Genomic DNA, 16,826 nt, shown 5'->3' with positions numbered 1-16,826 from the left:
ACTTTTTATATATTATTTTTATTATCTTATTCTCATTTTTATTCTCATTGTATTATATATACACTTATTTTTATTCTTATTTTTTATACACTTTTATTTTCTTTAATCTATTCTTTTTGTTCTGTATTTGTATGCTCTCTGTAAAGCACTTTGAATTGTCATTGCTGTATGAAATATGCTATATAAATAAACTGGCCTTGCCTATTATTTTTTATATATGCTCACTGAGCACTGTAACTACCAATATTTTCTCAAGCTCAAAGTATTAGGGGGAGCGGTTAGCCAAAAGATAAATACGTAACGAAAAGTCAGGTGACTTATTAGAAGTCGCACCACAAATATTTCCTAATAAGTCTATGAGAATGTGTAAGCCAATCACAGCAGAAGGGGAAGTGACCAGAGACCAGTCACGTCGGTAACTGCCAAAGCGCAAATGGCCTCATACAAAGTCTCTTATCATGTTGCGCAATGTAAAAAACCTCATGCGATAGCAGAAAAGTTTATACTTCCCCGCTGCATTAGATATGGTCTGAACTATGCTCGATGAGGCAAGTGCCAAAATTAAAAAAAAAATTAAAGGCTATCCCACTATCCACGGACACCAAGCCCAGACTTATACATGATAAATCAAATGACTTGGAAGAACAGCTCATTGACTAAATAAAAGAAACTCTTTGCACGGCAAGTAGATGAGGCCACTGACAGCAACAAGGACTGACTGCTTGTTAATTGCTTGTGCGCTGTATCAATTCACAGTCACTGTGGTTTTTTATTCTAAAAAGCTTAACTTCTGTTTTTTTTCACTATTCAACTGCAACTAATTAATGAAATTAATGTTTTTCTTAGTGATGTTTGTCTATAAAAAGTTTAAAACCTTGTTTTCCATTATTCAACATCGTTAAGTGCAAACATTTTGCAATATTATTGATTAGCATTCATAGAAAGAGGGTTGCATTATGATCGGGGTATTTGGATAGTTAAGTTTGGTCACTTTTGCTTTGTTGTTTGTTTATTTGTTGATTTGAAACTTTTTTTTTTTTTTTATAAAAAAAAAAGGCCCTGGTCCTCATCTTGGTCATCACCTTTCCTACTCCTTTCCAAATCCCCGAGTAGGTCAAAGAACACTTTAAAATCACTTGCTTTCTTTTACTTTGCTAGGCTACTAGCGGCAAAATAATGACAACATTAGGTAAATTTCGGCTACAAAGTAGACAACAGTGATTTACAAAGGCGGATTAATATTAAAAGATGTGGGAAGATTCCAATTAGCCGTGCATATATCATGGATATTGCATAGCTGCCAACTCTCACGCTTTCGGCGTGAGACACACGCATTTGCCTGTTTTCACACGCACGTGCAAATGCGTGTGTCTCACGCCGAAAGCGTGAGAGTTGGCAGCTATGATATTGGCACGACTGGAACGCGACCTATCCCTTGTATAATTAAATATAAGTACCTTTTGTTGAGATTGTAAGCAATGGGTGAGTTGCAGTTAATATTAATTATTATTATTGACAATATGACCATGAAGAAAATACAATATTAAAGCAATGTACAAAGAGTGGCATGGCTAGAGTTGAATGTCCCCAGAATGTATCGTTTTGATTGTTGCTCAATGTTTGAAAAATGTATGCTCACTCTCCAAATGAGAGTGCAGATGTAGTGAAAGTAAAACAACCAGTAAATACACGTTCATAATAAGACGCATGGGCATAATGTTTTCATGGAAATGTGAAGATACTTGTGTGCATGTGCAGGCACAGCTGCCTTCCAGGCATCACTGAGGGAAGGAAAGGCCCTGGCTGTGGAGGAGCAGCTTTCTGATAACAGCAGAGTTTCTGGGAAAGTGAAACCTAAAAAAGTCACAAACAGAAATACAAGTTTCACTTTCAGAGACCAGCCCAAAGTAGCAGTATCATATAGGTGATTGGGTTACTTTGGTAGGCTCCTAGCAGCGAGATGATGATAATGTTAAGTATATAACGGTGATCTACACACACAGAGTGATATTAAAAGCTGTGTGAACATTCCATTTAGCCGTGCGTATATTGTGGATATCGGCACGGCTGGAATGCAAACTGAGAAATAGAGACAATGGACTGGACCTGTCCCTTGGGGTGGCCTGTAGCGTAGTGGTTAAGGTACATGACTGGGACACACAAGGTCGGTGGTTCTAATCCCAGTGTAGCCACAATAAGATCCGCACCGCCATTGGGCCATTGGGCCATTGGGCCATTGGGCCATTGGGCCATTGGGCCATTGGGCCATTGGGCCATTGGGCCCTTGGGCCCTTGGGCAAGGCCCTTAACCTTGCGTTGTCCAGGGGAGGATTGTCTCCTGCTTAGTCTAATCAACTGTACGTCACTCTGGATAAGAGCCTCTGCCAAATGCCAATAATGTAAAGTTGTATAATTAAATATATATAATTTGTTGAGATTGTAACCAATGGGTGAGCTGCAATTAATATGAATTATTATTATTGACAATATGACCATGAAGAAAATACAATATTAAAGCAATGTAGAAAGAGTGGCATGGCTACTCATTTTGCTTACCCACATGTGAAATAAAATTACATGGATCGGTCCGGTCACTCAGGAGGAAACATAAGTAACACAATGAACAACAGAACATAGCTAAGTAAATTGGAAATATAAACAGCCATACTCACCAACCCATTGACAGACCTGGTGGGGCTGTGCTGAACTGCTCCCCCCACTGGGGAGTTCATGGTTGGGAAGAAGCCTGGCCCAAGGGGAGAAGTAAGAACCCTTAAAGACCCTCAAATTAATTTCTGGTAACTGGTTTTCATGCACCATAACCTCACCCCCCGCCCTTAACCTGTAGACCATCTCACAGTTTCTAATCCCTTCTCCTAACCAACACACCCTACTAGGAGAATGCACATACTGACATTATATAGCAAATACCTGATTTGATGATGAATGATTACACTGCTCACATCTGCCTTGTCATTGTGTATGGAGAATAAGTGTTATCAGGGGCGTAGATTTAGGGGGGGACAGGGGGGACATGTCCCCCTCAATATTTAGAAGAGGTGAATTTGTCCCCCCCCCCCAAAAAACATAATGAATGATAACCTCCTCCCTATTACAGGTGAAAATAACAGCACAGAGGGTATAAACGCTTAGATATCCTTCTTACCTATTTTATAATTATTTCATACACCCCTACTGGACCATACCATCGTAACCTTGCTGGGTCTGCCGGCCTCGCTGACTCGCAGTTGCTGTATGTCTACCGTTGCGGAAGCATGATAGTGTAGTGAGTGTAGTGTATGTAGCTGTCACGCTTGTTTTACCTTCAGTGTTTCTGAATGAGAGTATCTGCGGATGAAACGCTAACGTTATCTAGTTCATAACTTGTGCCTGAAGTTCAGCAAACAGGCGAACGTTTGCAAACAATTACATTTTCTTCCGTTAGCATTCTGTTCGCTGTGTTTGCAAACGGTCTGAAAGATTTGCGGCGAACAATGAGGAAGCTGGACTGAGGGAAATGTGAAGATTTCAGTTGACGGATAATGTTTTGTCGCACATCGGTTTCATTTTCATGCTCTCGCTTTTTTCTTTTTTTTTTCTTGTCCACGACACTAAACTTCCACTGCACTCGCTCATATTTTATTACGGAAGGTGGCTGAACAAGATTCCAGTCAGACGACGCAGCTCAATTTTGCTGAAGTGCGAGTTCAGACAGCGCTGAACAAGAGCCCCAGACAATGATCATGGTCCATACACGGTGAGATAAGTAAAGGTGTCCAATATTCCCCGTTAAATCATACAGTGTCTTCCTGTTCTGTGTTTGAGAATACATTGTATGTACCAGATCTTGTATAAATATCTTCTATATTCGGAACGCCTGTTAATTGCCCTTTACAATAATGTCCCATTTGTCAGGATCATGCATTTGTGGGATGAGCAGCTCAGCTGATTATGTGGGTGGTTAAATGTACCTAATTTCCCTGCCAATGTCAAACAGTGTATTCTCCTGTTGGTATTGAGGTGCCAGGCTGTTGTAACTGTGTATGGTTCTTCCACCCACTACTGAAGCTACTAACTGTTCAATGAATAAAGTGTAAAATTCTTGTTTGTTCCTTGTTACTTCAATCATTCAATACCAAGTCAATGCCTTGCAGGGAGGAACTGGATCAGCTGGCTGCTGGCTACATTTCAGACACCATGGGCTGTATTCACACGGTGCAGGAGTTCTGTGACAGACACTCAGAATGGCTCCAACGGAGAAAGTCTGAGCTGAAGAGGATGCGAGACGTCACAAAGGGGACTGCGGAGAGCTGGGCCCAGGAGCTGGAGGAGGAGCTGGAATGCCTGCTCCAAGACACCCTGAAGGGGCTTGAGAAGCTGACCCCGTTCCTGCAGGCTGTGGAGATGCTGGCGGTCACGTCGCTCTCCGTCTTCGAGGAGGAGAATCCGGTGTGCCAGCTCCCTGAGGGGGTGAGCGCTGATGCCGTTCGTTCAGTCATCACCGCCGCCAGGGGAGCCTGTCCGCTTTTGCTCCATTTCAAGAGAGACGACGGCAAATTCTTTCGGCCCAGCCAGGTGAACGTGGACCTGCTGGCTTTCCAGCTGGACAAATACTTGAGGGTTTCCCAGGAGCTGTGTGAGAAGCTCCAGAAAAGGTATTTTTAATGTTTCAATCATAGCTCTAAATGAGCCAAAAATGGCCAAATAAATGTTTTCCATGGGTCATATCTCAGCTAATGTTATTAGTCATGTGTTTATCCTTACACAGTGAGAAAGTCCTCTCAGATGACTCTAATTTAGAAATAAAATTACACTAAAAATACTGTTTACTTTTGGAGATATGACCTAGCAAAATGGTCACCAGTAACCAAATATCTCCAATACAAAAGTAGATGTAGGTTAGATATGAATTTTACATATTAGATTACCTGTAAATACAAATTTCTTAAATTTTGGACCTCATTTTTTGTAATGACATGTCTTTCATCGTCACACCAGCAAATTTTAAATGGCTAAACAAAATGGAGTATGAAGCTTCAATTCTCAGGAGGTCTATGTCTCAGCATTAACTGTCATGGTTGTGGTAGGGATTTGGCTAGTTTTTCCAGACATTACCTTTCTGCACCGCTAGATGGAATCCTTGACGCATTCCGGCCTATTTTGGTAATTAATGTCACTTTGGCAATGAATGACAATTAGGTAATCAATGTCCTCGCGCTGATAAATGGTTATAATTGCGTGGGATCTGATTACTGATCAAGGTTAGCTGCGTGCTTGTCTATTTAAGTCCTGTTTCTCTTTGTTTGTTGCATTCACCATAGCATGTTATTTTATTTTCATTTGTGCATTATGTGAGGTGTGACTGACGATTCTTTATGACCTATTATGATGGAGTCTCTGGGAGCTAAACACGTAGCAATTCTCTGTCAACTTAGGGTAACGAGGATAGTCTGACATCTTCACTTTCACGTTTATTTTGGTGCACGAATGTTAGAGACCGTAGGAAGATGGGATTCCACTGGGAGTTTGAGACCCCGGTCGCAGCTTCCTACAGTCTACGCCAAGTGTTAAGAGTTTTGAGGTTATTGCACCCTTGTTCCGCACGCTTGCTCTCATTGGCTATTTGTCCACATAGTTTGATTCCGTCTTGTTTAATAGCTACCTTTGGGAAGTAAGGAGCTTTAGGCTAACTTGAAGTGGACCCAGAAATACTGAGACCCGCTGGTAATTAAGATTGGTTCAGACTGCCTACAGTTTTGATCAAGTGTCAGGAGAGGTCAATATTTCCTCTATCTGTAGGTGGATATTGGTCTTGGTGCCATTATGTGTCTTTTCAGTAGAGTGCGGTTTCCCAGTTTGGTAACAATCTGACGTTTACTTTAGAATAGGGAGGCATTGCGTTTTGTCACAATGCATTGTTTTCGTGGTTGTGTCGTCTTTGTCGGTCACTGGTGTAGTCGGGTTACATTCGCATGAACCTCATACCCGGGTGGCTTATGCTTTTTCGTTTCCTTCTTAGTGCCGATCTGTTATGTGTTACACTAAGGTTAATGACACGTAGGAGCCTGCGTAGTTTTCCTCCCTGGCGCAGTTTGCGTAGGCTACCTATGTCATAAGTTTTTCCTCAAAGGTCTTAGATTAAAATTGTCCACCGGTTCTTATAGGTCGTTCTCTTCATTGCCTAAATTGCCGGGGAGTCCCTTTATGGTTTACTCCATCCTCCTCTGGGGTGCGTCCCTGGTCTCTTGGGACGTCCCCAGAAAAAACTCAGTGGTTATCTCACGTCTTGTGACTTGTAGAACCCAACTTGATCCTGTTTGGTCCTCGGATCCCGCTCCCTTACATGATTAAGAAAAAGAGTGGTGCTACCTCGAGGAGTTGACATGGAATGGCCCTTTAGCATTTGTAGGGTGCAGACAGACTCTAGAATCAATGATGGAAATCGGTTTAGGAAGACTGGACACAATTTTCACAGCTGATATTTTCTGTTTTTTTCCAGTTCAGGAAGTATATCATTTCTTGGAATGAATTATAGGTAAGGAGAAATATTTCCCCCAAGACATTCACCCGTTGAAGCCTTTCCCCTGTGTTTCTGCATGTGTGAATATATATTGTGTTTTGAATCTCTTAATGTATACAGACCGTATCAGTTATTAGTTTTACATTCATGACACATTATACATATAGTACTAATATACACTCACTGAGCACTTTATTTGGAACATTTTTACTTTAGATAATCACATGAATAAGTTGGTATAATATTCAGCCATTTGTGTGGCAGCAGTGCAATGCATACATTCATGTAGATATGGGTCAGGAACTTCAGTTAATGTTCACATCAACCATCAGAACGGGGATAAAATGTGATCTATGTGACTTTGACCGTGGAATGATTGTTGGTGGCATTATTTTTGAATCCATTATACTCACCAAACACGTTTGAATTCATTGCCGGATTTTTCTCATTCTTCCTAGGACAAAGAAAGCCCCATGCCCAAATTTGACCAACAAAGCCATTCAGAACATGTATGAACATTTGACTCATCTGAGGAGCATCAGGTAAGTACATCCTGATCCTGACTGAGGTTTAATGTCGACAGAGACATTTTACAGTAAATTCATTGCGTGTGATATAGGTGCAGTTATAACAGGTGTTTTGTTTGCTTTGATAACGGCTTGTTCCTGATGTAGTGGGGGCGGTCTGTAGCGTAGTGGTTAAGGTACATGACTGGGACACGCAAGGTCGGTGGTTCTAATCCCGGTGTAGCCACAATAAGATCCGCACAGCCGTTGGGCCCTTGAGCAAGGCCCTTAACCCTGCATTGCTCCAGGGGAGGATTGTCGCCTGCTTAGTTTACTCAACTGTACGTCACTCTGGATAGGAGCGTCTGCCAAATGCCAATAATGTAATGTAATGTAATGTAATGGTTCTAATCCCGGTGTAGCCACAACAAGATCTGCACAGCCGTTGGGCCCTTGGGCAAGGCCCTTATCCCTGCATTGCTCCTGGGGAGGATTGTCTCCTGCTTAGTCTAAAATAAACTGTATGTCTCTCTGGATAAGAGCGTCTGCCAAATGCCATTAACGTAATGGTTATGGATGGTAAAAGTGGTAAAAATTGGAAAAGAGCAGAAGCAGGGCAGCAGAAAATGGGAGTTCAAGTGTAACTGTTTGCATTTATACTTTTCCTAATGGCAAAGTCCATTAACTTCAACCACCCTGGCACAGATCCATAGCCTCGTGATTACTTATAAATAAGGCCGTGTGTTTGTCACAGAAAATATTGGCTGAAGTCGTGGAGCAGTCACAGAAAATCACTGAAAAACTAAAAAGTGATTTTAATAAATCACTGTGCAGCAGTGGGAAATGATTGAAATAACTTTTTTGGTCAGTTTCTGGCTGGTTGGAACAAATACATTGACAGCCTGTTGCATTTAGTCTCAAGCTTAATTAATCTTAGCTTAGCTTATCTTAATTAATTAAGTCCATTATAGAAAGAAAGTTTAGTTTTTTCGGTTAATCTTTGTCTCATCTATTCATAACACTTTGTTCCAGATCTTTACAGGTTTTTTAATGTACGTTTTTGCAAACTGTAACCTGGCCATACTATTTTTGAGGCTTGCCAGGGGTTTGCATCTTGTGGTGAGCCCTCTGACGTTATGTTGACATTGATGGTCGTCTTCATCACTGTCCATGTACTTACAGACTGCATTGTATGTCAATAAAAATTGTGGATGTATTTGAATTATATTGTGGAAATAAATGTAATACAAATGTAATACAAGAAGGGAGTGGACAAATTACCCAGAGATCTATTGTGTAAAGTAAAATGCTTTGGAGCCCTGGCTCATCGTGAAACCTCTCCTCCTCAGATCAGACCGGCACTTCAGGATGACCTACCTGTTCAGGGGATCAGCCCAGCGGTTCATCGGCCTGTTCAGCCAGCGCCGCTCCAGGATGCAGCAGTTCCTGGTGGCTCTGGAGGAAGAAGCTGTGAAGCTGGACAGGATGAAGATGGGGGCCAGCATCTCCAGTGTGGCGGGCAGCAGTGTGAGCCTCGTGGGAGGCATTGCATCCATCGCGGGCCTGGCTCTGGCCCCTTTCACGGCGGGGGCATCGCTGACCCTCATGATGGTCGGCGTTGGGCTGGGGGTCACCAGTGGCTTGAGCAGCTTAGCTACAGGTATCACCGAATTATCGGTCAACACTCACCACAGGAAGAAGATCAATGAAATCTTCCAGAGATTCTCTGAAGATGTGAAGACTATGCAGAAGTGTCTGGAGCAAGTGGCCAGGTGCATTATACCCAACACGGTGCCAGATGGGCTGGATGTTGCGACACGTGTTGTGACTTTAGCCAAAACCACACATTCTGTGTCTAAAGGGATAGATGGCTTAGTGGATTGTGCTTCCGCCAAAAAGGTGCTCAGAGCCAAAGAGTTGGCCTCAAAGTCAAATGCTGCCCGAAAGATTCCCAACATGGCGGACGATCTCGGGCAGTTGGCTAAGGGCACTCCCCTCGCCCTAAGCAAGTCTGCCAGGGCGGGGTTCATCGCCCTCAACGCCTTCTTCATTGGCGTGGACATCTTCTTCATCTACAAAGACAGCATCAGCCTGGCCAATGGGGACAAGAGCGATGTGTCAAAGGTCATCCGCAGGAGGGCCAGTCTGTGGAAGACCGAGCTGGATGCATGGGAGAAGATCTATCACTCTCTGTGCATCGGGAGATTGAGCTTCGAAAGGAGTGAGGAGGTCCTACGGATGCCATTTTACCAGGCACAAAAAAGGCACACTTTAAAGTTACTTGGCTTTCTTTGGCTGGTATTAGTTGTATTTTATTTTTTATTTATTTGTTATTGAAAGTCTATCAAATATAAAGAGGGAAATGTATAGTAGTATCCACGTAAAAATACACTGTATTAAATTAATACTCCGCTGTCCAACCCCCCCATATGGTTTTGTCAGTTTCAGTCCATCATCGTCCGACATACAACTTCCAAATACAACTTAAAAGCCCCACGTCCCCAGCCACAGTTCGCTTACGGTGAATTTTATGTTATATATCAGTGAGAAAACTATGTAGTGGCTCACTAGGTCTTGCCAGTTGCAACCTTCATGCTGTAATTTCGTCATTACTAGCCTCAGTACTCGCGAGCAAGCAAGCTAGTCTAATTATCATGAAAACAACATTATCTCCGTCATGCACAACTTACAAATATGCAATTTTATGATGCAGATAGTTACATTTTGCATAGTTTTTGGTAGTTTAGTGATTAGTGAGGGGCCGTGAAGAAAGGACTGATAAAACCATTGAGCTAATTACCATATATATTTTAGTGCTTAAAGAAAATGTTAACGAAAATGTTTAACCCACAAAATATTTATTTGATTTAAGTGTTTTGTTATTTTTCATTTGTTACAAATGTATGTTCATTTCACATAACTATTGGGACTTTTTACTCTGATACGGAGGATAGTCCGGTTACTGGTATCCCAATAAACAGAGGATAGTCCGGTTACTGGTATCCCAATAAACAGAGGATAGTCTGGTTACTGGTATCCCAATAAACAGAGGATAGTCCGGTTACTGGTATCCCAATAAACAGAGGATAGTCCGGTTACTGGTATCCCAATAAACATTTGAGGTGGTAATAATGCGGTGTCAGACTTAAGAGCAGTACATGGTCCGGAGTGACTCCCTCAGCTGATGTGCAAGACAAATACAGAGCCTCTTATCCAGAGCGACGTACAGTTGATTAGACTAAGCAGGAGACAATCCTCCCCCGGAGCAATGCAGGGTTAAGGGCCCAATGGCTGTGCTGATCTTATTGTGGCTTCACCGGGGATCAAACCACCGATCATGCGGGTCCCAGTCATGTACCTTAACCACTACGCTACAGGCCGCCCTGCAGTAACTGCAGTACTACAGTAACTGGACTGAGACAGGTTATGGGCCTAGCCAATTACTACAGATCATATGTACAAGACTTTGGGGGAGCTGGTGTCGCCGTTGCAGAGGATGCTGAAAGGAGGGAAACCAGGAAGTGAAAAATTGGAGTGGGGGCCTGAAGAGGAAGAGGCCTTCACTGGATTAAAAGAGCAGTTGTCTCAAGCACCAGCCCTTCGGCTGCCAGATGTAGAAAAGCTTTTCCACCTACGGTTCTGGGTGGGAGAACTGACATACGTTTGCGCTCTGGGATAGAAACAAGCGGATGGAAGGACCAGAAATGGTGGAACGACTGAACCGGACAATAAAAAGTACGGCAGCAATCAAAGAGACGGGAAAAGGATGGCATGGATCGCTGCCTGCCGTCCTGTGGAAGATAAGGGCAATTTAACAAATTGTACTTGTGATGACTGTATGTTTAGAACAACACTTCATGTGTATTTTACTAGTTATGGATGTGATGCTTTAACTTGTGGAAGAACCTATGCACTTGTAAGTCGCTTTGGATTCAAAGCGTCTGCCAAATGACAAAAATGTAAATGTAAGCTAAAATGAATGACAGATGCTTATATTAATTATCTATGGTTAACCCTATATTGTGTGCGATTTCCTTGGCAATGAGTAATTCTTCAGGAATTTAGCTTGACCTACTGATAAGTGGGTTAAGAAACATAACGTAACATAACAAGGTAAAGTTCGCCTTTTCCTACCCCGAAAAGTGCCTACTGCCTAATTTGCCTAAAAGCTAGAGAGAATCTAACACGTATCAAGCAGAATTTATACTTTGCCAATTTCCTTTTGTGTCCTCTCGTGCTTCAACCTGACTTTGTTAATCTCTTTAATAAATTTAAAACCCTCAATCAAATCCCTCCAAAGCCTCATTTCACTAAACTTAAAGAGATTAAGCATCCTAAGTCTATCCTCGTAACTCTTATATTTATACATGGAATCAATCTGGTTGCCCTTCTCTGAACGTTTTCCAGTGCCTCTATGTCCTTCTTATAGTGTGGTCCCAATAACTGCACACAGTACTCCAAGTGTGGTCTAACAGGAGTAGGTTAGGTGAGTATAACTTCCTTGGACTTATAATAAATACTCCTGGCTATGTATCCTAGCATCCTATTGGTATTTTTTTTTACTGCTACCGCACATTGACTAGAACCTGAAAGGCTTTGGTCAACTATGACCCCCCACATAATTTTGTACCCCCTGTAAAGTAATCCTGCCTTATATTTTTATTTCCCGCGTGTAGAACTTTACATTTAGTCTTTACGTTTAGGGGGGGGGGGGGGGGGGCGGGGGGTGGATTTGTATGACCAATACATTTTTAGCTTTGTCTTGTGCATGTTGCGTGTGTGTGTGCGCACGCGTTCTTTTGAATATAATACTGTGGTCTCTTTTCCTCTTAGTGTGATGTTCAAAAACGTTACTAAAATCTAACTGTTGTTCAGTAGTTTTACCATCTCATTTATAAAATATATGCAGAGTAACAGAATGATACAGAACATGAAAACAGAAAAAGTTTTGAAACCACAAAATTCAGGGGGCTTATGTATCAAGCATGTCAGAGTAGGTCTACATCAAATCTGTGGTTTCTTCATGGAATAATGCGTTTCAGTAAAATTTAAACAGGTCCCATGTTATGAACCTAGTGTGTGATTATGGAATGGATTGATCAGTATAGTTTCAACAGGTCCCATGTTATGAGCATAGTGTGTGATTATGGTTGGCGGTGGTGTGGCAACATTGGGGTGGGAATAGTGCGCGTCGGTGGGGTGAGTGCCCCTGCCCCCCAAAATGTCTGCGCACGGCCTTGCAGTTGCAGTTTGTTGCAGTTGCACACTGAGGACCGGGGTTCGATTCCCGGTCCTGCTCTCATGGAGCGGCATAATTGGCTCGCTGCTCCAGAGGGAGGGACTTGTCAGGGTTAGCAGATCTATTTGGATTAGACACTATTTGGATTAGAAAGGGTACAGTTGGCTACCAAATTGGGAGAAAAAGGGAAACATCCAAAATTTAAATAATAATAATAATAATAATAGCATTTTGGCAATTGGTAATCAATTTTAGACATGAAAAGTGCAATGGAAAATACATTGTGGAGGAAAATGCACAAGATGGGGTAAAACATTCACATTTGCAATGTGGCAATTTAATGTATGTAAATGTGCTAACTTGTACTATTTCTCAACAAAAAGATAAAAATATAATAATTAAACCATTTAATCTCTTTTCTTGGAAAAATCTTCAAGTGTATTCTTTAGTAAAATCATATGTAGTATATTCCTATAAATGTTTTTCTCATGAATGTTTCTGCCAACATATTTACAGTGCCTGTCATATCCACTGAAGTCAGAAAATAAAGTCCAATGTAATGTAATAAGTATGAAATTATTTTCCTGTCTTTCAGAGAAATATATTGTGTACTGGAACGTTAATTTCTGTATTTAATTTTAGACTGTTAAGAATGTAGTTTATTTGGATTTCACCTGCTGGGTAAGCAAAATCAGTAGCCATGCTACTCTTTCTAAATTGCTGTAATATTCTTACACTCAAAGTGAAAACAGGTTTTTTTTTGTTTTAAATTAATAAAAAATCAGTCAGTCAAATGCTGAATGTAATAAAATGGTAATCTGAAATGTCGATGTGCAGTTTTTTGAGAACGCCTGGATTTTTCTTAATCCCTTCAAGTTATTTACCTATGTTTTCCTTTCATTTTCTCAACACGTGTAAGAAGTTCTAAAATGTTCTTGTTACAGCCTGCTAATCTGGCGTATAGAGAACGAACGGTCTGTAGACCTATAGGAAAGAACAGACAGGGAGAGGAGATTAAAAACCTTAGAAAAAAGACAAGGCCGGTAACATTGTAAAGTCAACTGCATTACTGTGCATGAGAAGTATGTTTGATATGTGGGAGTGGCTCAGGACTTTCCTTGTCTCAGAGACGCCTGGAAGGTGGCAACTTGTAGAACGTGAAAAATTCCACCAGATTCGCGAACTACCAAAACTCAGTGACGTAGATACAGATTTAATTCAAATACATTAAAGAAGAACGGCCTGCAAAGAGGTAGGTACAGATGATCTGTGGTTGGCTGAGCTGAACCCGCTGGCCGACCGGCTGTTTGCAGTGTTGGGGGCAGCAGCTGCATTCCTGGCATCACACTGGTGGGGCGACATGGCTCAGGCAGTAAGAGCAGTTGTCTGGCAGTCAGAGGGTTGCCGGTTTGATCCCCTGCCTGGGCTGTGTCGAAGTGTCCCTGAGCAAGACACCGAACCCCCCAATGCTCCTGACGAGCTGGTCGGTGCCTTGCATGGCCGCCAATCGCCGTCGGTGTGTGAGTGTGCGTATGAATGGGTGAATGGAGAAGCATCAATTGTACAGCGCTTTGGATAAAGGCGCTATATAAATGCCTGCCATTTACCATTTACACTGATGAGTATGAAGCTTCAATTGTAAGGGCGTCTATATCTCACCATTATCTACCAAGAGAGAGACAAGAAAAACAAGAAAAAGTAAAATAAAACGTGTCTGTTTTTATATCTTTCAAGCCGGTCTCCCAGCGTGTGCCATCAAGCCCCTCCAGCTGGTCCCAAATGCTGCAGCCCGCCTGATCACCAGTCAACCCAGGTTGGCTCATATCACCCCGCTCCTCATTGGCCTCCACTGGCTTCCTATTGCCGCATGCATCCGATTCAAGGCCCTAGTGTTGGCATTTCAGGCTGCTAAGGGGACTGCCCCACCTTACATACAATCCTTAATCACTCCTCCCCAGCTAGACCACTCCGGTCTGCCAGCTCTGGTCGCCTTATGGTTCCCTCACTACAAGCACCTGGCGGTCTTCTGCTTCAACAGGATGTCAGCTACTGCATGAGAAACCACAACTGCGAGTGGGCGGTAAGCGGTGATGTGCATGAACAGATTAGCAGGAAATTTGGGTTTCAGCTGAGGTTACACAAAAGACCAAACCCGCTACCACAGCCGTGTTGTTGCCGAGAGAGCAATATTGGGTTAACGGTGTAGGAATCACAGCCCCTTTTACACAGTTCCCCCATTTTTAGGAGACCAAAAGTAATTGGACCAACTAGCACAAGATGAAATAAAGTAATCATTTTCAATATTTTGTTGCATATCCTTTTCAATCAATGACTGCCTGGAGTCTATGACCCAGACATCACCAGGTGCTGGTATCTACCCTGGTGATGCTCTGCCAGGCCTGTACTGCAGCCCTCTTCAGCTCCTGCTTGTTTTGGGGTCTATCTGCCTCCAGTCTGGTCTTCAGCAAGTAAATGGTAAATGGCAGGCATTTATATAGCGCCTTTATCCAAAGCGCTGTACAATTGATGCTTCTCCATTCACCCATTCATACATACGTACACTCACACATCGACAGCGATTGGCTGCCATGCAAGGCACCGACCAGCTCGTCAGGAGCATTTGGGGGTTAAGTGTCTTGCTCAGGAACACTTCGACACAGCCCAGGCGGGGGATCGAACCGGCAACCCTCTGACTGCCAGACGACTGCTCTAACTGCCTGAGCCATGTCGCCCCATGCTAGTGAAATGCATGCTCAATTGGAATGAGATTAGGTGATTGACTTGGCCAGTCAAGAATATTCCACTATTTGCCCCAAAAAAACATCTTGCTTGCTGGGGAGGAATGTGCTGTCTTCTGCTTCAACAGGATGTCAGCTACTGCATGGGAAACCACAACTGCGAGTGGGCGGTAAGCGGTGATGTGCATGAACAGATTAGCAGGAAATTAAACTTGGGTTTCAGCTGAGGTTGCACAAAAGACCAAACCCGCTACCACAGCCGTGTTGTTGCCGAGAGAGCCGTCGGAGAAGTAAGTTCATCTCAGATTTGCGTGCAGTCGATGAAACTCTTCCAATTATATATTTTATGAAATAATATATTGTATGTAGCCTACAGCATCGAAGAAAATGTTGTGTGGCGTAAAATAAGAGATAGCACTACCCAATAGGAAAATGTTGCTCATGGTCTTCAATTGAATGTGACATTGAATGTTTTTGTGTTTTTGCAACTGTAGTTTAATGTGTACTTCAGTTAATGGATAATGTTTTGTCGCACCTATGGTTTCATTTTCATGCTCTTTTTCTTGTCAGTGATAATAAACTTGAACTTGCACTGCACTGTGGCAGAACAAGATTCCAGTCAGACGAGGCTGCTCAACTGAAGTTCTAGTTTGGACAGCGCTGGACAAGAGCTCCAGACAATGATCATGGTCCATACACGGTGAGATAAGTAAAGGTGTCCAATATTCCCAGTTTAATCACACAGGGTCTTCCTTTTGTGCTCTTGGGTTTGAGAATGAAACGGGTATGTACCAGTTATGGGATAAATATGAATGTAAATATGCTTCTTAAAAGGAAACTTTATTGGGAAAATTATAATAATGGAATGTATGTGGGAGCAGGCTAATTAAAACATGAATAATAAAACCCCTGAGATTAATTGTTTTTCAAAGCAATTTGAATACTAATTCCAGAAATGAACTATTATTTCATTGTATGTATATTTTTACAATATTTAAGTATTTATAGGGGTAATACCTTACTATGAAAAACAACATAAACGTAAGTGAATAGTGAACTAAGAAGGATTCACAGAAGCTGACGGCAACTTCTCTACCGCAGCTGAACTGATATAGGACTGAATACAAGGACACAAATTGAATCATTACGCCAAATAATTATTTAAATACAGCCTAAAGTTGAAATAGAGCATTCTTAAGACATTGTACATGCAGTATTTAATGTAACACCAATATACATAATTCTTCTCAAATCAAACATTATTTTTGAATCCATTATAGTCGCCAAACACGCTTAAATTCATTTGAGATGTCTCATACAGTGCCAGATTTTTCTCATTCTTCCAAGGACAAAGAAAGCCCCATGCCCAAATTTGACCAACAAAGCCATTTGTGGAAGAACCTATGCACTTGTAAGTCGCTTTGGATTAAAAGCGTCTGCCAAATGACAAAACTGTAAATGTAAAATGTAAGTTTGTTTTTAGTAAAATATGTTGTACATTGTGAGGTTTGAGTCTTTGATGGAGTGCCAGTTGTCACTGTTGTTACCGTAACAAGGGAAGGACCACTGTGTATCAACACTGGTGTCAGGGAGTCGTCAAACATCTGGTTACAGCAGCTGACAAGAACCAAAAATTTGATCTCCGTAGTTCAAAAATAATTGGACCAACTAGCACAAGATGAAATAAAATATTCATATTCAATTGGATTGAGATTTGGTGATTGAGTTGGCCAGTCAAGAACATTCCACTATTTGCCCCGAAAAAACGTCTCAGTTGCTTGGGAGGAATGTGCTGTCTTCTGCTTCAACAGGATGTCAGCTAC

The 16,826-nt window shown here is 42.0% G+C and overlaps 1 protein-coding gene across 1 annotated transcript; it reads left to right on the top strand.

The window, feature by feature from the left end:
• Nucleotides 1-3,286: 3,286 nt before the first annotated feature.
• On the top strand, nt 3,287-9,514 carry LOC133114982 (apolipoprotein L3-like). The gene is made up of 3 exons (XM_061224687.1): nt 3,287-3,757; nt 4,155-4,655; nt 8,376-9,514. Exons 1-3 carry the CDS (start codon nt 3,738-3,740, stop codon nt 9,361-9,363), a joined length of 1,509 nt encoding a protein of 502 aa, XP_061080671.1. The 5' UTR covers nt 3,287-3,737; the 3' UTR covers nt 9,364-9,514.
• The last annotated feature ends 7,312 nt before the right edge of the window (nt 9,515-16,826 follow it).

Source organism: Conger conger, chromosome 16 (assembly GCF_963514075.1).
Source record: "Conger conger chromosome 16, fConCon1.1, whole genome shotgun sequence".
In the NCBI taxonomy this organism is placed as follows: Eukaryota; Metazoa; Chordata; class Actinopteri; order Anguilliformes; family Congridae; genus Conger; species Conger conger.
This window is presented reverse-complemented; position numbering and strand designations above follow the sequence as displayed.

Excerpts from the sequence above, each read along its gene's own strand:
- LOC133114982 (XM_061224687.1), top strand. The coding sequence starts at position 3,738 with ATGATCATGGTCCATACACG. Across the intron at positions 3,758-4,154 it reads ATGATCATGGTCCATACACG|GGAGGAACTGGATCAGCTGG; the intron begins GTGAGATAAGTA and ends AATGCCTTGCAG. Across the intron at positions 4,656-8,375 it reads TGTGAGAAGCTCCAGAAAAG|ATCAGACCGGCACTTCAGGA; the intron begins GTATTTTTAATG and ends TCTCCTCCTCAG.